Below are 27,610 nucleotides of genomic sequence, written 5' to 3'. Positions count from 1 at the left end.
AAAACAAAGAGCCTCAATTTAAAGGCCATTATTATGCTAATGTAGTAAGCACGGGATGGTGATTAAGCAGCTTTTAGAGCTGACTGGAGCTGGCCTTTGGGAGCAGAAGCATGGCACTTTTTATTTGGCTTCATTACTCTCCATGAATCTATGCTCCAAAGAGAAATGCTGATACTATGAAACAAGGTCAGCCACAGAGGTTGTTTATGCAGACGGCATCATCGCTACTACTTTTTAACACTTTACTGCTCACGCAGGCCGAAAGTTTGTTTCAGGCTCCTTTCATGGTGAAAGAATCAATGACACTTTATCTGCTTTACACACAAAAATATGGTGCGTTAATGTACAGGCTCCCCCTTATTCGAATCTGCTTTTATCATTAGGCCCCTCTGCAAGCAATCAAACACTCGTATCAGCCAAATTCAGATTATTTTTAGGCTTGTGTGTCTGCCACGTGCAGAGGTCAGCGTAAATGTACATAGCAAAGTAATTTTCACAATGCTGAGACGAAGTTGAAAAGGTTTGCCGTCCTCCCTTTCACATGTAGCTAAACATCTGGGGATCAAATGTTTTCTTCTATGGCCAAAGCTCTTGATACAGTTGCTACAAAACCAATTATCCCTTATTAAGGCGTGTCTTGTGAAAAAAAAAAACTAAAATAGTGGCTGTTCAACAGTTTGGAAAGTCTCTGCTGTGACGGATTAGTTTGGTGCTTTTCAGACAGCAAACAGGACAGAATATAATCTGAAAACGTGAAGGAGAAACAAGCTTTTCGTTTGATACACTAGCTGTTTGTCAAGATAATTCTTTGAGATCCGCGAGAAAATAAATATTAGATAAAACAGGGCTACAGCATGTTACTGTAGCATTAGCACATCAAAAACAGATAAGCTCTGTCCTTTTGACTCATGTTTGGTGGATTTTAAATTTGGTTGAACCAAGCTAACCATTTCCACAGGTAACTGACTTCTCCTGCATTTAAACAGAAATCAGAGTCTGACCTACAAACCTTGGTCAGTGTAAAATGTTATTGCTAGTAACTTTTTCCATATCCATTTCATTCACTGTGATGGAAAAGCCAGTGGAGCGGCAACTTGCAACAAACTTGCATTCTTTCTTATTGCCAGCAGGGGGCAACTCCACTGTTTTTAAATAGAAGTCTGATTCTGTGGAAGTGAGTGAGAAAAGGACTCTACTTATCACTTGATTTATGACCTAAGGAAAGACTTCCTCAATGATTTTATCACCTCAATCGCTAGTTGCAGCTGTGTTTGAATACATCACGACGTTTGTTTTTTATATTATGAGCCCCATTAGATCAAAAGACAACGAATATCATGTTTCGCTGGGAGAGGTCACAAAGGCTACTGCTATCTTTTATATATTCTCTGGTTTTATCCTGGTTTGTGCTGTAGTATTTCTGCTAATGTAGTCTGCCTGGACACTGGTTCTACTCACATACTTCGCTTTAAAGTAAAAAAAAAAGAAGAAAAAAAAAGACTTATTAGCAAGAATGTGAATGAGCATAACCACCAAAAAATCTAAGTGAACTAGTCTGCCTTGAAAGTAAAAAGTCCTGGAAACATGCTCATCAGCTGTGTCAGGCAGTCTGTGAAATGACTGACTTGAGCTTTAGCCAGTAAGTCATTTTCTCCATCCCGTCCGGAGGGCCCTTTCCTGACCTGGCTCACAGGCCTCATCTCTCACCTCTGCATGATTGGCATGGCCACAGGTTTCCTGCCCAAACACGAGAGCCCATCTTCAAAGTAATAGCTTACAGCTGCTGCCGGGATAATCCTCATCCCCTCTGTCTTTGAAGGGCTGTGGTGACATAATAGCTCTGGCTGTTCTTTCCTAAATTCTTCTGCTGTCTCTCAGAGTGTTGTTCAATAGCAAAAGGGGAGTTAGGTGAGACTATTGCACGTGTTGCTAAATGTAGCGTGATTATCAAGCAGCATAAACAGCTCCATACTCATCCCCTCTGCCCCCCTCCAACCTTCTCTCTTATTCTTCTGGTTTCCTTTTATCCCATCCAGTCCTCCTGATGCTTATCACTGCAGCAGAAGCATTAAATGTAATGTCTGTAGAAGGGCAATCACTGGCAACATGTGGTGAGAGCTTAAGATGTTGTCACACTTTAAGTTGCCCATAATCTGCTCAAAGGGAGCGTGGATAGTTCTCCAAAGCGCTTGCAAAAACAGAAAGGATAGAAGATGAACGACACAGAGGCCGACGTTTCTCAGCTGCACTTTACTCACTTTAAGTGTTCACTTGTTTCTGGCCTTTGCCCACTTTATAATTGTTCTTTTTGTGTGTGTGTGGAGGGGTTGGGGGTTGGGTCCTATCTGCTGTTGTTGATGCTGCATTTTGTGCATTTTCTTGCAAGCCTTACAAGCCTCAGCAGTGTGATAATCTGTCACGGAGAGAGAGCGACATCCTTAGAAAAAAAAAAAGAACAGACAAGGGATTACAGGTATGTGGACACAGGATTAAAAAGAGGGATGTAATGATTCCTCCGGGAGTGAGGTATGTGCTGAGATGGCCTCTTCTTTTCATTTATGAGTCCCGTCCCGGGGAGGCCTGGGTAAATATTGACAGTTCTCTTGGCTTGAGATGCAGCCATTGATCCACACGGGAGGGTCTCATCACTTGATCTGTGCGCTCAGGTGTGGGAGGAGGAAAGGCGAGAGCCGGGACGCGACTGTCGCGCTGGTGGTCCCCTTTGTGGTGTCTTTTTATACTGATGCTGGTTCACCTCTGCAACACTGGGAGTCAAGTTACCGAAAGCAGCTCAACGTCCAGAAAGTGGATTTTAGGTGGATACAAGCTTTAATGTGATTGGTCACTGGGATCAGCTAGAGGGACAAAGTGGTAATTGATCACTTAAATCAGTTCAGGTCTGATTTTCAGTCGCAGCTACATCTTCTTTGATATCTTTAATATCCCTTTAATATCCCTGTAGATCTTGGTGCAGTTTCCAGTTAAATACCGCCTGTTGATATGTTTTTCTCTCTATATATAAAATAATCATTTACATCTCCCTCTCTGTCTCCTGTTGGCAGCGGCCTGTTCCTCAAACCACTAATCAGGTAATGTTAGGGAGGTTGAATGGCGTGCCTCCCTCTGGTCAACCTTCACTGCTCACACAGTGGTGTTGTTTTAAAGAGCATTCTTTAGCAGCTGAACTTGGAAAGGTATTAAAGTGGGATTAGGCTCCTCCACAATCCACTGCTTGTGTCATTCAGGGAGTTTGTGTTCTCCGCTGCCACCTCCCCACTCCTCCTCTGTTTGATTGTGGCTAGCCGCAGGAGTGGGACTGACTGTGCCTTTCAAAGGAGAGGGGTAGGGTTAAATCCCTAGTCCACTGCTCCCTGCTAATTCTCCTTGTTCCTTAGAGAAGGATTTACTTCTGCTGCCAGCTTCTCAAAGGCCTTCTCTGCCCATCCGAAAAGTCGGCGTTGCCTTCCTGTGGAGGTGTGGTTGCCATAGAAGGGGCGTCATGCATGGCTTTTCCATCTGAACCCCACTGAGAAAGGGGACCGGGGACTGAAAACAGGCAGAAAGTCCGGATTAGACCCGAGGACAAAGCAGGACAGGAAGATTCCAGAAGGGACGAATGGGAATTACAGCAGCAAAAATAATGCAAAGTGACAGAGAGGGGAAATAGAAAAATAATGGCTTACAAGATTAGACTCGGCAAAGGAGAAAGAAGAAAGGAAAGAGGGCTGAATGAGAATGTTTTCATCTAGATGAGAAGATTTTAGAGAGCGGTCGTAGGTGAATACGGAGTGCTGGACATATCAAAACCGCGCTAATAAGTCATTTCCTCAACTTTTTGCGCTCTCTCTGAGCCTAAGCTGGCAACCTTTAGCCAAACAGACTTAGAGCTGGGAACTTTGTCTTGACAAACCCATCGCCTCCTTAAGATGAGCCCAGCCTATAACGATCCTTCTAAAACCTAGAAACTGGCCTATTAATGCGCCGTTTGCGGGAATAAGTCAGTGTTTAAAATGTTTTCTAATGTTCTAAATGTTTTTTCTAATTTATTTTTTATAAGCCAAACTGGGTAGTTTGTTTAGAAAACCGATCCAGGTTGGCAGGTCAGTTAAACAAGATCCATGTTTGTTTGAGAAACATGCCGAAATTTCTTTTTCAGGGGATTATCCTAGAGGTTTTTCCATAGTTCAATAATAATCTTCTTAACTTATTGTAATAAATGAAAGATTAAAGGATTTTATGAACCCAGAGAGTGCCTGGGCTGACATCTCTGTTGTTTTATAAAGAAAAGAAGATGCTCTGTCTAACCATCCTTAGTTTATGGATCCAGGTTGTAATGCTCATTATGATGAATAGATGGATGGATATCTCGAAACTAGTAAAATAGGCTATTAATTGTTGTGAAGTGATTACGATGTTATAAAATGTAGCTCTCCCGATTGCGATCTGATGAGCAGCAGTGAAGCAATTATTTTAGAAAGCTGCAGAGGCAACAACAAAAACCAAACTTGCTACCAGCGTGCACACAGCTGTTCATACAAATGCATTTACATGTGTGAACACACACACGCACGCACACACCATATCACTACTCAATCAGTACCTATAACACCATTACCATAACAAAACCACCCTTTGGTTTCCCCTCTTCTCATATTTACACATTATATTCATCACTATCGCTCAACCCCGTCCCGAACCAGCAGATGATGTCAATTGCTCCTCTCACTACCTCCCTGCCTTGCACAATGAAATAGATGTTCACCACAAATAGATAGGCGGTTGCCAGCTGTCTTCCAGACCAGGGCAAACAAAGAGGCCACTAATAAATCCAGCTTTACGGCTGGACAAGATCAACCACACTCCCTGCCTCCTTGCTCCATTTAATGTGGCTTCTTCTAAACAACGGAGGGCAAATTAAATGCCACTCAGTCACCAATAAAACAATGCAAACATCTTCCTGAAAGCACATAAAAGAAGATGGAAGTGTTGTCTAGGAAATGGTGATAGAGGCAGTGTTGCGCCACAGAGGCACGATATTAGACGGTAAGATGAGATACAGACAGACCAGGCCCACTAACCAGCAATGAATCATGATATGATATCTGATGCATATAGAGCATTGTGTGGATATGAAAGAAATGCATAAACTGCCAACAAAGGCTTGATTAAGATCATCAGGGTTTAGTAGTTGCTGCACTGGAGCATGATCTAGCCTGTTTTTTTTTTTTTTTTTTGGGGGGGGGGTTTGGTCAGGCTTGTGAGGGGGTTGGGGTCAGTCCCCATGACTGAGCTCACTTGGAATGATGCAAGGCTGGGCTCAGCCTAAAATTTTAACAGATGACTAGCTGCCAAAGGAGGCACCTCTTTCGCTGCACGGCAAACACTGTAACCCTGGACAATTAGCAGATAGGCAGAGATGTAAGTTGGTAAGACCTGTTGAACATTCAGGTCCCCGAGGAAGAATAGCTTCAACTCTCATCGTGCACGTAATTACTGTCGGGTGAGAGAGGTCCCTGCAATATTTTCAGTTTCCGAATTTAAATTATGTTTGTTGAGATAACTTGAAGTGGCACATAAATACTTTCAAATAAATCTTAAGATATAAGGAACGGTGGAGGGAAACCAACGCTTAGAAATTACATTCAAATTAAAGATGATTACAATGCAGAAAAATCTAATTAACACCGAATGCAAAAGTTAAGAAGTAGAACTTTACAATTGGCAATTAAAGTAGGCAGATATATAAAGCAGTGTCTATTTCTTTTTTTATGTTGGTGTTGCCGAGGATGGATTACATTTTGTGTTTCATTGTCCTTTGCGCAGTGATTAGACAAACTATTCGTTTGATAAGATCCAATTGAAGAAGCCTGATTTGTTATGTTTGGTTTCGAGCCTTTGTTTTGGTGAGGTTTATAGAAGTTCCCTGGCAGTTGAAATAACTACATCCAAAACACCAAAACGGGCTAGATGGGACTATGCTTATGGAAGTGTGAATAATAATTTGTCGTAAAGCCTTCCAGGCTATTGTTAAATATTTTGTAAGGCCAAATGAGCTGGACACTACACAGGACCAAGATACTGAAACAGTCATAATCAAACCAGATATAAGTATACAGTGGTGTGAAATAGTGTTTGCCCCCTCACTGATTTCCTAGTGTTTTGCATATTTGTCACACTTTAGATGTTTCCGGTCATCCAACAAAATTTAATGATAGACAAAGATAACCAAAACACACCAGCAAGTCCACCTCTGAATGGCTTAAAAAAAACTTTGGAGTGACCTAAGCCCTAACCTGAATCCGATTGAGGTGCTGTGGCACGACCTTAAAAAGCCGGTTAATGCTCAGAAACCCTTCAATGTGGCTGAATTACAACAATTCTGCAAAGAAGAGTGGGTCAAAATTCCTGCACAACGCTGTAAAAGATGCTTGACTACATCCAGTTATTAGGCTTATGGGGCAATCACTTTTTAACACAGGGTCGCGTAGCTTTGGATTTTCTTTCCCCCTTAACAATAAATACCTCCATTTAGAAAATGCATGTTTTTTTACTTGTGTTATTTTTATCTTTTTCACAAGTGCTGCTTTGAACAGCAAAATTCGGTTTGGGTGTTCTGTTTAAATCACCACACTTCCTACCATATTCTCTTTTATTTCTTTATAGGTTGTTTGCAACCAAGTGCAGCGGCTGCATGGAGAAAATCGCCCCCACAGAGTTTGTGATGCGTGCTCTGGAGTGCGTCTACCACCTGAACTGCTTTTGCTGCTGCGTGTGCGACCGCCAGCTGAGGAAGGGCGATGAGTTTGTTCTGAAGGAGGGTCAGCTGCTTTGCAAGATTGACTACGAGAGGGAGAAAGACTTACTCAGCTCGGTCAGCCCGGATGACTCAGACTCAGGTGAGCCTTCTGCACCCTCTCACACAAGAGTGAGAACGACACTGTGGTGCGATCGTCAAATGGCACCAGGGTGTTGTATTCTGTATGCTCTGTCCCATCACAGCTGTGGCCACCTAAGACGTCCTCCACGAGGAACCTGGTTCTGAATCTTACTGGATTTAGTTTTAGTTTTGTTAATAGCAAAGGAATAAAGCAGTTCTAGATACTAGATGTATTGACATCTGAGGTCTTGCTTACAGCCCAGGCCGTAAAAGGTCTAGCGTAGCTCCATCTGCAGCTTTTCAGTGGCTGATTTTGTAGCATTCATTCGAGCAGGGAGCGTAAGTTTATGATACAGTAGGAAGTGGAAGCAGGACAAAGCCAAGCCACCCTGTATTAATGGTGCTCCATGCGTGGGCAGGATCTGGTGCTGGAAAGAATTAAATCACTGTATCACGGTGAGTGACAGAGGGATTTGAGGCCTTTCTGCAGAAAGCCTGCACCTCCACTCTTATCAGCTCTAGTGTTCCTCTCCTATAGCCTCCATACACATTGAGGCATCTTGCCAAGCCTCGCTGTTCACTACCATCTGGCTCGCATTTAAACATGCACAAAAGCAGGGAATTTGTCAAATACATCTGTGCCTGTGTCAACTTTTGTCAACTTGTGGGAATATTTGCTCCACGTCTTCCTCGTTTGCTTGTATCCCAGTGTATCGCACAGGCATGTCTTTTGTGCATGTCTCAGAATTTAAAGATGGAGAAAATGTTGACATGAATAGAGGTTAACCTCGGCATGTGGCAGATGAAATGTAGGTTTTCATTGGTTACATATCAGAACCAGATGACAGGAGACAATAAGCCATCAAGCATGCGCCTGCGCCCTGAAGTCATTGGGGTTTGTTAACAGCAATTGTAGTTTTGATTTGTAAACACTTTCTTTTAGCCTCATATGAAAAAAAAAAATTAAATGTAATAACTGAATAATAAAAATTCTATCGTCATTTGTTTTTTGTTTTTTCAGCATCTACTAGCAATCAGCTAAAGGATGTGACCAGCCCAAACCAGTTTATGTATAAAGCATTATGTGGTGTTACATTATATAATATTGCATCATGTGCAGATATTTAGCCTATTACAACTTGCAATTCAGTAAATTAGCTTTCAAACTACTGTCTTATTTGAGTTGGTCTGATACTCTGTTCAAACCATGCTTGCTGGCTTCACAGTTTAGCTTAGCTTGATGGAAATGCTTCTTTACTCAGTGGGCCTGCCTCTTTTTAAATAGCATTTAGTATAATTAACTCATAGGTTGTGGAAGCAGATTAGCAGGTCAATTATTTTCAGTTATTAAACAAAATCAGGTCTCAGGAAACGGAAAACTCTATGAAACATTAATTATTTATCCATCCATCCATCCATTCGCTACCGCTTATCCTTTTCAGGGTCGCGGGGGGCGCTGGAGCCAATCCCAGCTGTCATAGGGCGAGAGGCGGGGTACACCCTGGACAGGTCGCCAGTCTGTCGCAGGGCTAACACATTAATTATTTATATTTTGCTCAATTTTAATTACTCTAAATCCAGATAGAGCTAATGGTGTAAATAAATTAGTGATGAAATTGTTGCTATTCTTTAAAGAATTAGACAGAAAAATACAAATTCAAGTTCTGTGAAATATAGTCCTTCTTTTTGTTCCATTATGTTTACAGTTGTTCATGTTGCATTTTATTTAAATAACTGTTATATTATTATATAGTCTGCGACACCATGAGTGCAGTGGGTTGCTGCATCAGAAAGATAGGTGACTTCACTGAAACAAGTAAAAACTGTGAAGCAAAATGGACATTATCTCGCCTAAGCAATATCAATATCAGTGGGTGCTTGTCATAATATTCCCTGATAACAGTGAAAAGTGAATATGGTGGGGCTTCCCAACAGACAGCTCTGTCCCAATTTAACGTCTGAACACACACACACACATATATATATATATATATATATATATATATATATATATATATATATATATATATATATATATATATATATATATAAATGACAGCAATTTTACTGACCCAGATTTTAATATCCTGCCCTTGACAGTTAAAGTTTAGCAAAGTGTATAAATTCCGTCATTATTTTAAGGTTAAGTTTGAATCGAGACTATCTTACATATTGTGTTGCAGGAGATGCATTTCCCATATGTACTCATTGCCTGTTTCATGTTGCACTTGATGTAGTACTCTTATCAGAGATTGATTCTGTGTAAATCAGAGAAAGCTGAGAGTAATAATTTACTAGTGACATTGTGTCCAGTTCAGTGACAAATGTGCATATTTCACTGTGCTTTCCATAGATGTCTGTAGGTCTAATCATACATGAGGCCTTTTCCTTTTGTAATAAATTGATAATGTATCAAAAACACATGTGTCTCCTTTGATTAGGCACTTGTGGTGTGTGAATCTCTTGAAATAGGGAAGAATGAAAATATATTTATCAGCAGACTGTCATAGACAAAAAAAATAAGGGTGTAGGCAGTTCAAGCTTGTGCTCATGATACAGAGAACTGATTCTCTTTACAGAGAAAAGTGACGATGAGGAGTTGGACATCAAGCCAGAGAAAGGCATAGGGAGCCAGGGGAAGGGGGATGACAGCAAGGATCCAAGGAGGCCCAAAAGACCACGAACCATTCTGACCACTCAACAGAGACGGGCCTTTAAGGCTTCTTTTGAGGTCTCTTCAAAGCCCTGCAGAAAGGTAAGACAAAGCTTTAATAACCAGCTGCAACTGAGTAAAGAAAATCTGAGATTTATGTTTTTTTAATTCCCTGGTAAGGGTTTAGATAGAAGTTGAGATGCGAACCACGAGCCCTACAGTAGTTTGACAAATAAAATTCTCAAATTAAAAAATCTCCCCCACCTCAAAGCTGAGCTTTGAAGTGGCAAGCAGCATTCTGTTCTGTGTTAACCGAGGCAGTCTGGTGTAACGCACTCCGTCTGCACCAAATGTCACACTGAGATAGGAGAACTCCCTCCATAGCCCGGGCCCTAAAACAGGCGCTGCACTTGGTCCGAACTTTGAAGCGGCAATAACCAGTAGGTCCAAAAAGACCACTGCATTCAGTCAGCATTGACTTAAAAGTAAATCAAAGAAGCAGTGCGGCTGTTAGGAACTGTGGCAGTTATGTTAAGGCGGAACGGGATTTCAGAGGGCTGTGAAGCGTTTCGGTTTTTTGTGTGATGCTCACAGTATTTTGTTTGGATTTTCAGGTGAGGGAGACTCTGGCTGCAGAGACAGGACTCAGTGTTCGGGTGGTCCAGGTGTGGTTTCAGAACCAGAGAGCTAAGGTGAGAGCAAATACCACAAAACAAATTGCATTTTGTGTCCTTACCCTACCCACTCCCAAAAAAAGCAGCTTCGGTCCATTTTAGAGTTCAGCTAGTAAATCACCACAACTATGTGTGTTAAACTTATCACTGCATTCCTTTTGCAAATGCAAAAGAGCAAGGAGCTGCAAATCTAGCTCACTCTTGCATTAAATGTCTACGCCCTCCTCTTTTCTGATGATTATCTTGTGAAAACCTTTGATATTTGACAATGAAGTGCGCTCAGATACAGATTTTACGCAGTTCATTCAAGGGTGAAGAGCGAGGAGCATCCTTTTTAAATTAAAGAGAGCATGTTAGTTTTGGGAGTTCCTCACAACTTTGACTCCTTCGTTTCAGATGAAGAAGTTGGCAAGAAGACAGCAGCAACAACAAGAACAACAGAATTCTCAAAGACTTGGCCAAGGTACGATGCTCCACATACCCTGCAAACACAATGGAGGCCCATTGTCTCCGGCAGCCCCAAGCTTAAAGTGATATTTGTACATATCTCCAAGTAGGTCAAGAGTGTTTGTATCGCGGCAATAGTTTGTTGTTGATGTTGACATCGGAATAGGGAGAAGGTGTACCAATTGCTTAATCTCAAAACAGGAACTTTTCTTCTCTCGCTTACGCTGCGCTCTAATCAAAGCTGTATTTGCTACTGATGCTGAATTACAAATTACAAATATGTCACTGTGTAAACAAGGGCACTTCACATGAAGGGTAAAATGGAAATTCAGTTTGGAAGCCAAATGAAATGAATCATCATCATTTCACCTAACCACTATAAAGGAAAGCGAATGGGGATGGGCTCCAGTGATGAAGCCACAAGAACTTTGCGTCCCACATTCAGTTAGCCAAGAGCATTGTTTGTAGAGGGAAATGGGAGAGAAGCCACAGCGAGGACTACCGTATGTTTCCATAAAAACAACAAGGGCGAGCAATCCACATATTTGGGGTACAAATAGGAATCTATCAGGAAGTACCTACTCTGTAGTTTTCTCTTGGTCAGCGTCACCGGCTCTCTGTTTGCGTAGTGGCATTTAATATTTTGCAGACTCATCTGAAGTCTTCTTGTTGGCTGTATTAACTTTGCCCCTTTGCTTTCATTGCCTTGCAGAGGTGATGTCTAATCGAATGGAAGGGATGATGAACTCCTTCACACCGCTGGCTCCGCCGCAGCAGCAGCTGGTCGCCATGGATCAGAATGGTTACAGCACAGACCCGTTCCAACAGGGGCTCACCCCCCCACAGATGCCCGGGGACCATATGAACCCATATGGTGAGCATCTACCCCACCCCCCACCCCTCCCTTACACACACACACACACACACACACACACACACTACTACACCCCCCAAAAACCCCACTGCTGCTTACAAAGCGCACACATGCCTATCCCTTGATCAACCTCAAAGCTCCCCAGTGTGGGACATGTGCTCAGGCCACAGCCCCCTGATTTAAGTTGCTCACAGAGAAGAACGAGCAGCTTCTCCTCCCACATGAGATAACACAAGTGTTCTCATAAGCCGTTGGGTTTTGAAGTGTAATTTCAAATCTGTTTAATATGGTTTTAACTCCTTGCCCCCAGCCCCGTTACTGATGATGTTTCCGAATGTTGGTAAAAACATGTGGTCTATGTGGGCAGCTTAAGATAAAATGCACTGCAAATAATGATTGAAGACCGTGTGAGCTAATGAATCAGAATTGGAAAACAACAAGTCTCAGATTTCTGTTTGATAAAGGAAGGAATTAGAGCGCAAACAAAGGCGGGAGGGGGGAAAAGAAAAAAGAAAAAATCAGTCAATCAAGTGTTAGTCCACAGGATGTAACTGGAATAACACATTTTCGAGCGATGTCCTCAACATGTCCCAGAGGGACCATTTCCTGAAGTTCATAACTTCCTTATAATTTGCCTCCATTTAGTTCTCTTCGGTAGTAAGAACCATATCCCCAGTCTCATCACTCTCCTTTGGTTTGGGGAAAAGAACAATATTGGCAAGGCATTAAAAGATATGTCTCAAAACACTGTCCCCATTTTGTGCAACACTATCATTAAGATCCAGAGTGTAATAAAGTTAACTATTCCCTCCAGAGAAATAACATGTTGAGGTTTTATGAAAGGCGTAAACAGTTGCTATTAACCAGATCTTTTAGGAGGACGCCCCTTGTTTACATGCTCCCTCACAGACTGCAATTGTCCCAGTGAGCGCAGCAAAAAGTGAGCTTTGATGATATCTAACAAAACAGTTCTCACATTTGTGATGACACATAACAGCAGTTTCTCAAAGGGACTATTAGTAATTATAATTTCCCAACGCTGCTATAAATCTCAAATACAAGATTACACCGATTTCACAGCCAGAGTAGGGTGTTGTGCTCTTTGAATGACGCCTTTGCCTCTGAATCCTGACGGCTTTTTCCATATCCGCTCTCTGCAGGTAATGATTCTGCATTCCATGACATAGACAGTGACACGTCCTTAACCAGCCTCAGTGACTGCTTCATGGCATCGTCAGAAGTCAACTCCTTGCAGGCCCGCGTGGGGAACCCCATCGACCGCCTCTACTCCATGCAGAACTCTTATTTTGCGTCATGAAAACAGAAGAGGAAGCTAACATTAGCGCAGAATAAACTGCCCATCTCAACCTGAAGAGCGATGGATGGCCAGGACCTACGCTAACATGGACATGACAGAAGAAACACCTCCTTGCAGTAGCTCCTGGTTATGTGTGGAAGCTTACTGAAAAGATAGTAAAACCACTTATTGTAGGACAGTGACGATTCCTGGGGGAAAGACTTAAATATTGTTAGAGATTATTTGGTAGGATTGCTTATTTGTCACAGGAAATATTACTCTTTTCTTTGTTCACTTAAAGGAAATAAGTAGATATTGAAGCCACTGATTACACACTCTCAAGCCAAATAACACAAAGAATTTATACAGTGCATGATCAATTGTAAACAAAAAGTTTTTGTAAGCTCCCCCCTCCCTCCCTTCCTCCCCCAGTTAAGATGTGGTGTTTGGACTGTTTCTTCTTTCACACTACATGGGATTCCATGTTCACCGTTAGCATTTTGATCACTTTCCATAGGTTTAGATATTGTGTTAATAGTAAATAGGTGCAGCATGTCTGCAAGAGTGACTGTACATTTGTGTATGTATGAGAGAAAGAACTGTTTAGCTGAGACAAAAGTGGAGAATTTGGTGGACAAGTAGGATCAGTGAAGTGTAAATACTTTCCCCAGGCAAATTGGATGTGCATGTTAAAAATGGAAAGCATTCTATTTATTTAACTATAACAGGCTCTTGAAGGTACATATTAAAACGGAAAAGCTTTATTTAAAAAGGAGAGCATTTTTGTTGAGGAATTAGTGAGTTCATGAGTATCACAGCTCATCTGTATACCTTTTTAATATGAAGATTAACCCTCTTGTTTTTGTTTTATTCAGCCAAGCTGTAAATGGGCAAAGTTGCTATTTATTTCATACAGACCATAAACCTTTTGTTGTCATTGTCCTATGTGCATTATCAAAATGTTAAAGTTGCTAATTGACCAAAGTCGACTGGTTTGATGAATAAACAATGTCTTTCTCCTGATAATGTTAAATAAATACCATCAGTGACAAGTCATCAAGTATTACCAACTTTTGGGGCTCAAAAATTAAGCCAGTGTGGGAGTGCCAAAAACTGCAGTTGCTCAAATGACAACTTGAGGCTAATTCCAAAAGAAAGTCAGTCCTTTTGATGTTTTGCAGACATGTGATTAACCCTCTGATGTTAACTTGTCTATCATTTTGGACATGTGACAGTCATGGTATGAATAAGGCCCCAATCACACCGGCCTAGAGAACTGTCTGTGACCATCCAGTAATCTTTCGTCGTGAGGGGAAAATTAGTATTGCCTGACTGGTTATTGGTAGTTGCTGGAGGTTGATGGCAGTCGCTGGCAAAATGATTGTTAAAGCCCCAGTCACGCAGGCCAACAGACCTGCCAGTGACCCCCTTTCAAACAATGGTTGCTAGCAAAAAATGTGTATTCCCCAACTGGTTGGCAAGCATACTAGCATACTGCTGCAATCGTGGTTTGAATGGAAGTGGCAGAATTGTCTACACACACCGGCCAGCTAGTCCCTGAGCTGCAGTTAAACTGTGAAAAGTTTTTCATGTTTGTCTACAAACACTTGTAAACTACTAGCTGAGCTGTAGTAAAACCTGAAAAAGTGCAACACAAACCAGAAATGGAGACCATCTGTCTTCAAAGTAAAAATTGAAACATGTTGGCTGCAGCACTGAGGCTCAACTTTTACTTTGAAGATGAACCTTCTTTCATTTCTGGTTTGTGTTACAGTTTTTCAAGTTTTTATATTGCTCAGCTAGTAGTTAACAAGTGTTTGTAGACACAGGAAAAAACTATAGGCAACTGTGGAAATAACAACCAAAGCTATCCCCAGGACCCAGAACTAATCTCTCTCAGCAACAGCCACTGTTGCTGCTGCCATCTAGTCAGGGTAAAACACATTTCCCTAGCAACCATGGTTGTAACATGTGTAATACAACTGACAACTCTTGATCAATGTGTGTAGGATGTCACTCGAGAAACTTTAATAGACTTTGAATCATGGTATTAACTTGGTTAGGCATCAAACACCTAGATCTAGAGACCAGTAAGTGAACCTCTAGAAATCTCCAATCACTAGGGAAAAATTTGGTATATTGCCCAATTCGTTGGCTGCTGCTAGTTGAAATTGGTCCCAACAAAGGTGCTGCACCAAAGCCCTTTTTGTGATTGTTTTGGTCACTAGCATTTTGCTGGGGTCACCTGTAGTTTCCATGGAGGACGTCAGCTTGTCTACAAATATCCACCATTTATTCTCCAACCTGTTCAGAAAATTGAAGAAGTGCAATGCAAACTGGAAACAGAGACTGTTCACCTTCAGAGTAAAGGTTGGGCCTCACTGCTACAACTAACACATTTCAAAGGCCCAATTTTGACTTTGAAGATGAACAGTCTCCATTTATGGTTTCCATCATACTTTACCCAGTTATACTAGAATTTGGTGAATACTTTGCCAGTGTTTGCAGACAAGTTGCTGTCTTCCTTACAAAGTGCTAGTGACCAAAGCAAGAAGGTTTTCAGTGCAGCCCCGTATACCTCTCACAAATTGCACAGACTTTTCCCTAGCAACTAGTGGGGGTTACTGACTGGTCCATAGTCCTGCATGAATAAGGCCTTAGCAAGGTGAATCCATGACTGTATGGGTGCATCATGCAGACACAGATATCTCCAAGTTGGTGCAAACATAACATAGAACCCCCCCCCCCCCCCCCCCAAAAAAAAAAAAAAAATAATAATAATAATAATACCACAGTGGAGCAAGTATGGAGAGTTAGTGCAGTATCTGTATATCATATGTTTGTTACTTTCACTAATGTGCAGGTATCTGTGTATCCCAAGGAAAACATCTAGCTGACCAAGCTAGCTAGCCTTAGCTTATAACTCTGTGCTACATATCCTTAGTTTTTCAGTTCTGTGAGAACAGTACTCTATATTCACACTATTCTCAGCACGTGTGAGCTACTTCAGTTAATGGCCTTTATGCACAATTCATTAAATTCATCTTTAATTTTTAGCAGCATTATCAATGGTTCTCGAAAAATAATAGACATTATTGGTCCCAAAAAGTTCAATCCTAATAAAACTGGTGGTCACTTGACTTTTCTTTTAGCACCAATACTTAATTTAAATGCTTCTGTATTTAGTAAACATTATACTGTACTAAAATTGTGAAAACAGTAAAGATAACTACTTTACATTAGCGTGTTAGAGTTTTTTTGTGAACATTTTATAACACTGGCATTAGTTAGAACTTATGTAAGTCCTTTACAACTCATTGACTACATTTACAACTCAACTGTAACCTAGCTAATTTGTCCAACATCAGTAGCAGACCTGAGTAAGCATGAAAACATTCCAGTTTATGACTTGTCTGTAAGAGAATGCGGACGTTAAGGCATAAACACCTATGTGGGCTGAGGGTGAGGTCGGAGAAAAGTTCAGGTGACATACCAGTACAGCTGCACGACTACAGCGCAAACCCCACCTATAACCTCAGGGCTGTCGGGCGGTTGCTTGGAAGTACCATCTGGGTGCTCCTTCATCTCACCGACAGTTCTCAGTGCTGCCAGGCAGTCTTCCACCCACAGTCTGTTTAGTCATGTGACCAAACAGATTAATCAACACACGCATGATCTTGTGTCTTATTGTGTCTCGGTATGCTTCGCAAAATGTAACTAGCTAGAACATAACAGAAGATGACTGCACTATCTTCTCTCCATCTACCTATATATAACATTTACTGTCGATGGCTATCTTGTCTTCAATCTGACAGCCAGGTGTTGGACTTTTACACTGCCATTTATCTTCGCTTGTCATTCCACAAGGAGGAAACGCCCTACAGTGACATCATCTTAGTCTTAGACTGGGTACTCATTGGACGGGTGAGATTTTGGTTTTAAAACACCCCAAATATTCGTCAAACCCAGCTGTGAATAAAAGGCACGGTCAGCTTAAGTTGCCATGCAGCAGATAAACTAAAGCATAGCAAACATGATAAACTGTCAGGCTGAACAGTGTGTGCGTCTGTTTGCGACTGTCTGCTTGACTTAGTGTGTGTCTGTTTTCAGGTTTAATGAGAACAACGAACATGTTAGCGTCAGGTTTCTAATATATATGTGGATTCAAGTGTGAAAGATGTGAAAGACTGAGTAAACAGACATGACAAAGACTTCCACTTACAGTAAACATGAATGAGGCTGTTACGCACACACTGTGTTTGCACGGGGGCCACGGTACAGTTGGTTCAAGCGCTCTCCTTTCAGGCCAGGCCAGGTGAGCTTACAGAAAGGTGTTTAGGTGTGGAGGAGGACAGAAGGTCCTACTGCTGACATTGTAGTGGAAAAGATGAGAGTAAACCTCAAAAACCATAAATCCTACGACATATTTTGAACATTGGCTGCTTTTTCACTCATTTTCAGACCTGTGAAACATTCAAAAGAGACTTAACTTAAGGGATGAACCAGTGTTCTGTCTAATTCTCCTTTTTGGAAAAAACAAAACAAAATCAACCATTCAACATGTTTGTCCAGAATGTCCTGAATTTTGGTTTAGAACTAGATTGGTCTTGTTGAATAACTTCTGAAAATAATCATTTAGCTAAATTGTGGTGATGTGCTTTCATCACAGCACTCTCTCCTGTCAAGATTTAGAAGGCAATATGCCTGGATGGTAAACATGTAGCTGTCGCCACTACCCTGTTAGCTTATCTTGACTGAATTTAAATTCTAATCTAGCTCAAACAAAGGAAAGGGATAGCTTCCATTTTTTATTATTTCCTATGATAAAACTCTTTCCTGTCATAAACTGTCATAATCTTTATAATATAAATATCTACTCTATCCAATCTCCTCCAGGTGTGGAGTAGACTAGACTTAAAAACAAAAACACAAGCAAATACATGTGTTTCATCAACTATCTCCCTACAGTTTTACTTTTCGTTTGCCAAAAAAGTCACGGTAATGAGCAAACATAATCCATGTCACTGCTTGTTCACTGGCACTTGGTTGTGAATTGGCCAAAAGAGACCGTCAGAGGTTGAGGTAAGCGTGGCCCCGATATAAAAACAGTCACCCTGAAACCTGAGCTGGAGACACAAACTCACCAAGAGTTAAAGAGTCAACCCTCAGTATACTGTTAACACATTTTCTCTTCTACCTTTCTGGCACCACGTAGGAAATGAGTCTAGTGACAATATTTTCATTAGATAACCAAAATCCTGAAATTTTCTACCTGAGACGTAATTGGACGTTTGTGGTTCATTTAGTCTCCTTAACTGTTAGCTTTTCTTTCCCGGCCCATCAAAAACACATGGAGCTCGATTTGTTATTCGGGGTAATTTAAAGCAAGTTTCTGACCAGCTGCCCCATAAAAGCACAACGTGACCCGAGACAGTAGCTGAAGAGTGAACAACAGGGCCGCACATCCAACCCTTACTTCATCGCACTCACTCAGTCAGGGAGGGGCTCATTCAAACCATTTTTTTTTTCAATTTTATTTTGAAATGCCCATTGTTTAAAATTTACTGTTCTTCTAATTGGCATTCCCAGTTGTCATTTCTGAGCGTCACAGTTACATTTTCTTTCCAACCAAATCCAATTAATTGTTGCTTTGCCAGGCCAAAGACACTCAGACGTTTGTGGGTTTTAGCACTGTCTAGATTTCTTCTCATGATTTCCCAGGGTTCGCAGGAGTTCACAGCGAGTCCCCAGTTGAGACGGTTGGGGGAGGTTTTGGGGGTGTTTTTGTTGGGCATTTTCCATGGCGTGTGGTTAATTGTTCAGGGAGACTTTTAAGCAGCGTCTGACACATATTCTTTGAGCCTTGAGGGCTTGTGCATAATCAAATAAAAGGCTATAGTGTGGTTTTTTTTACCAGAGTGAGAGGTCATAGCCAAACCTCCGAGCATGCCCTCACAGCAGTGTGTTGCCCTGTTGTGTCAGTCAGCGGCGCAAGACATTGGTGCCTCTGTATGACACATTATATGCAAGTTACATGTCCAACATACAGTACTTCTTGGTTTCACTGTAACCAACTAGTGTACTGTAGCACCATAAACTGCGTGCCATAGATATGTGAACAGTGTTCATAGAGGTCAGCATATTTGTAGTATGTAAGACTTTAAAATAAAATACAAAAGCCACAATTCGAAGGAGGGTTCAGTGAAAATCCAGTCCTATCCTCTCACATCTAAAAAGAAATTATTGGAACCTTGCCATAAACATTTCTGGCACACGTAAACATATTGCTGCAACTGTTTTATTCACCTCCTGCCTTTGTTTTATGCTGAGAAAAAAACAGCTCGGGATTCACATCTCAGCGCCCAGGGGTGTAGATAGAGCCCTGGATAGGGCTGAGTAATCCCCACCTCTATTGGAGCCCATCTGTTTTGGTTTTCATTTTTCTGCATTATTAGTGCTTATTGGTACATGGTCTAGGAGCGTAGCCAGGGTGTTTGAAGTCAAGGAGGAAGGTGATGCCAGGGGCATTAGCCGAAGGAATGGTGACCTTAAGGTCCGACACAAGGCAGCACTCTCACCCTCCGGGAGCCTCTCCCTTGATGTTGGAATCTAAGTCCTGCACTCTCTCCAACCCCAGGCTCCAGGGACATTACAAATTTGCCACATCATCTGACAATTGGGTAATATCTTAAGCATAACATTTTATTATTTGTGCCTTAGTCATAGTGTGCAGAGTCATGCATATTGCAGTTATAATTCTATTAAAAAGGGAAAAGTGGAGCTACATAACTCCCATATGATATGCACTACATAATTAAGGCACAACAAAGTTTTGAATTAGATGTGAATGCCAGTATAGCAGTAGACATGCACACTGATGAAGTTAAAATGTCAGTTTTAGTCTATGTGATAATCTCACAGGGGTACCATGTGGGTTGGCTCTAAAAGTCAACTCTTATGTTAAAAAGGATAGTTTAAAAAAAAAAAAAAGGCTTTTGATAGTTCCCAACAGTTATGGGCGTATTCACCTTGACAGCCAATCACTGTCTGTCCGTCTGCCTCGTTCCAGTAACTGCATTGGATCTCTTCACCATGTGTGTGCTTTAGAGCATTTCTATTGGATTACCTGGTTAGCATTATAGCTCGCCCTGTGGTACAGACCATCCAAGAAGTTTGTACTTCCGTTCTGGTGAGGAACGTTCTAGTATTTTATCAGCCTGTTATTGCAGCACTAATTAGCAAACATGTGTGCCTGTACATTTCACCCACACAGTTTATTGATGCAGCTGCTAACCAAGCTGGCTAGCGTTAGCTCTCCACCCTCTCATCCGGCTTGTGGTGACTTCTGGCTCTGAAAGTCAGTATAAAAATTTTCAAGGTTGAAGCTTCAAAATGTGGGTTGTAAAACCAAGGGGTGACATCACGGTGCTTACATTAGTCTTTTACCATGGACTGTCTATTGTCTTCACCTGCCCACACATAAATACATGAACCTCTCAGCTTTGTTTGCGGAGCAATTTTAATGCAATTATTTAACAAATAATATGGCGGGCTGTGCGGCAGATGTGCTAACTGTGGGGAGTAAAACTCCACTAGGTTATTTGTGCGTGTGGTTATTTAGTGTAGCCAAGCAAGTTAACTTTAATCGACTTAAACTTCAACCTTCATGTCCAAATATAGTCACTTTTGGCTCCAAAGATGGCAGCCGTCACAATGATTGACTCATATGAGGCCTCGTTTCTCCCTTCAGATGTTTTAAGAAGTAATACTAAGCACTAATAAGGCCTTCAAAGAAATTAAAGTTCAGGCAAATATTCTAATTGTCCACAAAGTGAATTTTGCTTTTATGATCAGTGTACCAGCTCCAGGCTGTGCGGCGGTGTAATAATGCAGATTACAATCCCCATGCTGTCTTTCAACTCTAGCTCTAGCAGAGGATAGTTTATGCTCCCACATTACACTTGTAATTTTGGCATTCTCTTGAGGACTAAATGACAAGCTAAGTCAATCAAATTTCACTCACATGAAGAGCGATTGGTAATTAGTACTGATATGTTTTCCAAATCATCACGTGCGCAGCCAGCTGATACCTGTGTTTATGATTACTCCTTGTGTTAAGTTACCTTCCGGAAAATAGACACCGGCACAGTTCAAGCAAACCTTTGTCCAACAGGGTGTGTCATGGATGCGCTGTGCATTTGTCAAACTGGGAGCAGAGAATTAAGTTCGTCACTCTGGCAGATAAATGCAGCAATCATATTAAACACATTAGGAGGAAGAGTGTGTGTGCAGTGCAATACAGTTCAGGTTTCTCGGGCAATTTATTAAGAGAGCCTTAAAAAAAAGAAAGAAAGACTTTTACTTGAGTTACTCCTATTCCCAAAGTACGTGTGCATATAAAAGTAATCTGAAAGCTTGTTAAAGTCTGAATTCAGAGTAACTCCTTCACTCTTGTGTGGATGAAGTCAAACAGGAGAGGAGGAAGTCTCCCCTGGCTGTTCACAGCAGCTCACACAAACATTACCTCTGGGTGTAGGATACGATGCAGGAAAAGGTGAGCCCAGAGCTGTATATTTAAGCCCTGGATGTTTTGACAGAACTCACCTGTGAGGCTGATAAATCACTCGCAGTGTACACTCAGAGTTGAGCGTGGACAGTAAATCTGAAAGTCAACAGCCAGTGCGGGCTAAACCAAACTGTTAGGAATTCTGTATTTGGCACACCTCCTGTCATGTATACCCTATTTATTATATACCCTTAATGACTTTCTGGAGACCGTCAGTGAGTTAAAAGACATACGCTTGCTCTCAAAATAGAGCTTGACCCACGTCCTCCACCTAACTGGTTATAAAAGATGCTTTTCTGTTTGTTTAGATAAATTAAATCCGGCTAATTAGTAAGATGTTTTTAAAACTGTAAATCAGTATCTACTGAGTGCCATGCTAGCTATTGCACTGAGATCATCTAATGACCACTGGGCCACATTTGACTCCCACCGTTTGAACATTTGACCCACTGTAATTTAATAATTTGTGTTTTCAGAGGACAGAGGTCAGTGTGACTCTGCCCCAAACTGACCTTTTACATTGTAGCAAGAACCAGCACGATTATCACTACATCATGACAATTATAATCCATAGTGTTACATATGAATATCATTTGTCCGTCCTGTCTTTCTGTCCAATCCCCCTCCCGAGAGACAGCGCTCCTCTAATAGAGTTTTGATGTGGAGAGCATTGATTAGCCTCCTGCTCTCTTCCAGTTAACAGCATACAATCATCCTTTGTGCGCCACCCGACCTTTCGGTGTGTTTTTATTATATGGACTAAAACGGCCCCAAATAAACTGCGGATGAACTGCCTCCTCTTGCTAGCTTTTCAAAAGGTTAGTAAATTTCACCATATGGATTTTTTGGTGTCTCCCCCAAATGTCATGGCTTAATTATTAACTGTGGGGCCATTTTGGAGAGAGATTTGCACTTTTACAATATTGTTGTGCCTGGCGAGGTTAAGTGTTGGGAGTTCAAGGAAGGCCATTGTCCTCCCACTGTTTTAATGAAGATGGATTTAGAGATGAAATGTTGTGTGTAATAAAGACAGCGTGACCTTTAAGTCCTTGCCATAGGAAGCACGCCGATAGCTTGAACGGACAAATAATTAGCTTTAAGACTGTTATAACAGGTTTCCGCTGATGAATGAGTAAAGATATTTTATCACCAGCTCTTGTAATATGCATCATGACTGATAGCTGTAATGAAATTGTTCACTGAGCGTTCCAATAGATCAGGATCTACGAGCCCTAACTCAAGATTATAACCAGCCACCAACACCAAAGGTCACGACCTCCCTGTGTGGCCGTTATGAGTAAATATTGATTACACTAGAGTCCGTCGGCTAACTAGAGCCACCCGAGCACAACACAGCTGTGTACTATGGTGTTTTTTTTTCTCAAAGTAACATGTGATCTAATCCGAGCCTCAGCCCTGCTTTTGCCCCAGCCGGTTCTTTCTGCTGTGCGTATCAGCATGCGTGCCTTTGCTCCAGGCTCGAGTTTCTCAGAGCTCCTGCTTAGTGCAGTCAGACCTTCGCATGGCGCTGCATCGGAACGGGCTGCCCCGAATCTTGAAGTCAGGGCTTCCTCGGGGGTAGAGGCGTCCCTGCTGCTAAGGAGGCACGTCAGTTTCTGAGTTCACATGTTCCTCATCCCCACCTTTATGCATGTCATCAGACTCGCTGTGCCCGCCTCGGTGAAAGCGCTCTGCTGACTTCCTGTGCTGACAAGCGGGACGTGACGAACTCCTTGGCGCTGAGCGCTAAGAACCTTGCAGGGCATTGAAATAAAATTAGTAAAACTTTGTTATTTAATGCGTAATGTTGCCAGGTTCGTGATACAGAATATGCAGCAGCTTTCTGTGTTAAACAGGCTCTTTTTGAGAACAGGAAGTGATGTTTGACTAATATGTGGCAGAGATCCCTATGTATTTCAGTGAGCTAGTTTTACCACTGAAAAAGGCAACAACAGGGGTTTTCCTTAGCTACACAGCTCTCTACTTCTGTCTATCTACATATCTACATATATATATATCTCGTTTGTTTCAAAACGTTGAGAACAAAAAGTTATGATTTTTCTGGTGTTAACGTTTTGAATGATTTCAGCACCATGAGGGTGCCAGGCATCGTGGACGTTGTTACCTTCAGGCTTGGCTTGTCTAACCGTTTCTCCCATTTTCCTGTCTTTCTTCCAAGCTTAACTAACCAACTGCTGGCAGTAGCTTTACAGCATGTCAGCACAGGAGGCATTTTTCGTCGCTTTTCTAAGGCCTCCATTCAATGCACATCGGAAGAAACAGATAAGTTTCTATTTTAACCAGTCCAACTGCCTAGAAAACATAGCTGCTCGTGTTTAGCACTGCCTTTAACACAGCTGCTCTGGGTCTATTTTCTATGTTTTGCATGTGTACCTGCATCTGTATTATAGGGCATTGTTAACCTTGTCAGAGTATTGATGCAATTTGTTCTTTTGAGTCTTTCTTGATACATAATTAAAAAGAGCTCACAAATCCAAACACAAAGGGAGGATTTTGAGCCACTCAGCAGCAGCAGCAGTGGTGTCAACTTTGCAGATTGACAGAATGGCCTCATTTTCTTCTTCGGGTGTTTGGGAACCGGAGGCTCGGGAGAAGGCAGCAAGCCCTGACAAAGAGCTGCCATTGCACAGAAACCTACCCACAAACCCTTGCCTGTGGCTTTCCCTTTGAAGGTGCATGTCTCTTCTTGACATTTCTTGTTGACTCGCCTTGGGAACATTGAATTCCATCTTCTCGGTCCAAAGTTTGTGTTTAAACTACGTGAAATGATGCAGAAGATAAAAACCACTTTGTTGCCATTCAACTGAGGGACAAAGTCATTAATCGTCTGAGTACCCAAAACAACACGCTGGCCGCAGTTTCTAACGTGCTGCCGTGACGCCTTGAAGTGAGGAACATCTTTGCACTTTGTAGTGGAAAACACAGATGAGGTCATGCAAAGCTGAGGCTGGTTTTGAAAGATACCCCTGCCTCCTGAATAGCACATCACTCTGCTTCCTCTGCCGCATGCACACCAGAGCTGACGGGGAACATGGCATATTTGTGTCACTCCAGCAATTGGAACAGAGCAACATTAATAGACCGTGCGGGTTGCAATGCAATTAAAACATAAATATGCAAAGCAGATGAGTTTGCCAAAGCTGTGCTGTATGTGAGGAGACAGGTGCCAGCCATCTTTAGTGTTTACAACAAAGATACTCCAGCAAATGGGATCACTGTGATCAGACTGGATTAATTTGCCATGTCTGGGAGCTTGAATTTCAGTATGACTTCAGCCTAGGACAATCTAAAACAGTAAATGATCTCAGCAGGAGGAACCCAGGTCTGAAACAATAAAGTAATGTGAGGCAGATATGAAGAAACTACCCATGTTAATATATCAAAAGATCTTGTAAACTGTCAATGCACCGTAATGAGCAGAGTTACTATTCTTTTACACTCAATGACAAACTAGGACATACATGACTTCAATATCTCTCTTCTCAGTCATCATGTAATTCAAATTAGCTAATGATCATTGCCTGTCTATTAAATCCCTTTGATGTAAGAGGAGGTGCCCAAAACATTCGGCGTGTCTGAACAGACGACTTTGTTCGCTCCGGGGCAGCTGCAGCAGAAAGCCGGCGTGTTTCAGATAGTGAAAGCTGACAGAGTCCTGGCTGTTGAGCTGATTCTGGTTTACTGACATGCCCTGTCCTCTCGCAGGGTGCTCACATTCTCTTTCTCACTCTCGGTGGTCTCGCGTTCATTTCGCCTGATTGAGCAGTCGGTTACAGTTGCGGCGCGGAAAATTCTACACATTTACACAAAATGTCCGTCAAGTAGTGACCGTTCAATAATATAGCCTTTACAGCCAATACCCAAGGACCCGTAGGCCATTAAAGGGGCCATTACCAGTGAAATCCTTGTCTGGTCAAGTGGAGGCAAACTAATGTGTTGCTGTGAGGAAAGGTCCTCATTGTGAGAGTTGCAGAAAGAGCTGCAGGGGGAGATGGGATCAATTGCAAATTAAACTAGTAGCCATACTGTAGCTAGTGTTATTAAACAACAAAGTGTTGGTTCACCATGGTAGCTCCTTCAAAATTACATCTGAAGCCATTACAAAAAAAAGAAGAAGTTCTAATTAACTTCACGAGTCACTGGTTTGTTTGGAACGCTTCCGACATTTTCATATGTATGATGAATATGCTCGAAAAGTAAGATTTACCCAGTAGCTCTTATGCACTCTAAAGTTTGGGGAACAAACACCGAGGCTTGGGTTGACAGCTGCTGACAGCCAAACTGAATTAGATCAATGTAATTGATTAAAAAAACAAACCTTGCTGAAAATTCTTGCAGATGTGTGAAAATGTGCGATCATCTAAACTGCTCCCGTTCTACCCGTTTGATAAACTGGACAAGCTCCTGATTTGAATTGCTGTGTTACATGAATATGTAGCAAGTGATTCCTTGTACAATCAGCCATTCAGACAAGTCTGTAGCTGCCGATAGTTTGTGACGAGTTTAATTCTAGACTTCCACATCTGTTTTTGTTTTCCTTCGGGTTTAAACTGTCTATCACGGCGCAGTTTTCCAAAATTTGCTGGGTGTTTCTCGACGAACCCACACAAAATTTCTCCAGCTCCGGTAATAAATTTGCTTTCATATTTCATCTGTGGTTACCCATATATGCATTAGCTTTTCTTCTACTTATGTTTTCAATAAATATCTAAATGCCACTTTTGGTTTGTTTTTTTGTTATTCGTCTACTGTATGAGCTTCTGCTCAGCTAATAATAGAGGCTTACCCTGTTTCCAAAGTGACATAATCAAAATGCACTAGAAAAAAACTCTACAAACTAAACAGCATGTAGGTGTGTTAACACTCATACTTTTGTAGAGCGAAGCAAAATTTTTTACTTGGAGGGGGAGGACCTTGTGTCTTGGATTAATTAAGATGAGGAACTCCCACTTTGCGGAGCTTAGCGTGTGCGGGGCGATGTTTTCTTCAGTCTTTTCCACAGGGATAGGTTTGCACTCATCTTTGATAGTTAACCCTATGTGACCCCTCCCTAGAGCCAGTCCCACTCCCACTTCACTGCTCCTGCTTCTCATTAGAGCCTGTCCACTAGTCTGACTCGGCCTAAGTAGGCCGACACCCAGGCCACTGACCCACTGGTTCCTCCCAAAGACATAAAAAGGTATGTATGTGTGTGTGTGTGAGTGAGTGTGTGAGTATGCTGAGCTATGACTGCGTGGGCTCTCAAGAAGGCTTATCAGTTATTAAGTTGTCAGTTTAATTCAGACATGAAATAAAACTCAATTTACTGTCAGATTAGTATGTATGCATGAATATTTTACTGTGAAATTCCACTAACTTAACAGTTTATTTTGGCAACATTGGAGGTAATATGTTACTGCTCTGTCTGAAAAATACAGATTTGTCAAAATCAGTGAACCAAACGGAGCGGCAATGAATTGATTTAAATTCCTCCAATGCCACATTTTTGTCTGTCGCGAACGCAGCAACGGATAAAAATGTTGTTTGTGTGTGCGTTCATTTCAGGTACTTTCCCCATGACGGAATCAGGCAAGATCCGAGTGTTTTGATGAACATATTTTACAGCAGAGGCGACAGAGCTGAAACTGCAGCTGAGTCATTATCCTGTATCGTTGGCTATCTCAGAGGATGATGAGACATGAATTTGTCTGACCTACACAGGGCAGCACAAAGGACTGAATTCAAAGCAGGGCACCCGGGGGCCAAGCTGGCGGCAGGCCCAGCTGAGGAGCACCAGCCAGTCACCACCTGCATACTGCTGCTCACCCAGTCCCCCCCCCCTCCCCGAACATCACCACCACCCTCTGTCCATCCCCTCCTCCTCCTCCAACCCGCTCTGACAAGCCTCATCTGCATCCTAGTCATATCCTTCTCCCACTCTTAATATCTCCCCGGTCCATCTCAGCTGTCCATCAAATTCTATGTGAAGGCAACAGTGTGGCCTCAGCTGTGAACACCCTTTTCATTCTGTCGCCGTGCTGCAGTCCAGCCGATTTTTTGAGATAAAGCAGCGATCGAACGAACTTAAATGCCAAACGTGTTTGATGTCTGAAGATGAGAATTTGGTTTTGAAGGCCAATGCTGCCCTTTTGTTTCATTCTACAGTACTGTATAATTGCTGTTTGGACAAAAGGGAAGGGGGGAAAAAGAATCGACCCTGGT

The 27,610-nt window shown here is 41.9% G+C and overlaps 1 protein-coding gene across 3 annotated transcripts in view; it reads left to right on the top strand.

Annotated features, from left to right (window-relative positions):
• The window catches only part of lmx1bb (LIM homeobox transcription factor 1, beta b), a 52,839-nt gene extending 37,269 nt beyond the window's left edge, over positions 1–15,570 (top strand). For all 3 annotated transcript variants that reach the window (XM_080895026.1, XM_080895024.1, XM_080895025.1), the window contains 6 exons: positions 6,664–6,896; positions 9,457–9,632; positions 10,145–10,222; positions 10,601–10,667; positions 11,364–11,525; positions 12,686–15,570. In XM_080895026.1, coding sequence (XP_080751152.1) covers positions 6,664–6,896; positions 9,457–9,632; positions 10,145–10,222; positions 10,601–10,667; positions 11,364–11,525; positions 12,686–12,843 — 874 coding nt within the window. In that variant the 3' untranslated portion in view covers positions 12,844–15,570. The remainder of the gene's footprint in view (positions 1–6,663; positions 6,897–9,456; positions 9,633–10,144; positions 10,223–10,600; positions 10,668–11,363; positions 11,526–12,685) is intronic.
• Positions 15,571–27,610: the final 12,040 nt, after the last annotated feature.

Source organism: Rhamphochromis sp. 'chilingali' (genome assembly GCF_963969265.1).
Source record: "Rhamphochromis sp. 'chilingali' genome assembly, chromosome: 10".
In the NCBI taxonomy this organism is placed as follows: domain Eukaryota; kingdom Metazoa; phylum Chordata; class Actinopteri; order Cichliformes; family Cichlidae; genus Rhamphochromis; species Rhamphochromis sp. 'chilingali'.
The sequence above is the reverse complement of the archived record's forward strand: the minus strand, read 5'-3'. Positions and strand labels throughout refer to the sequence as shown.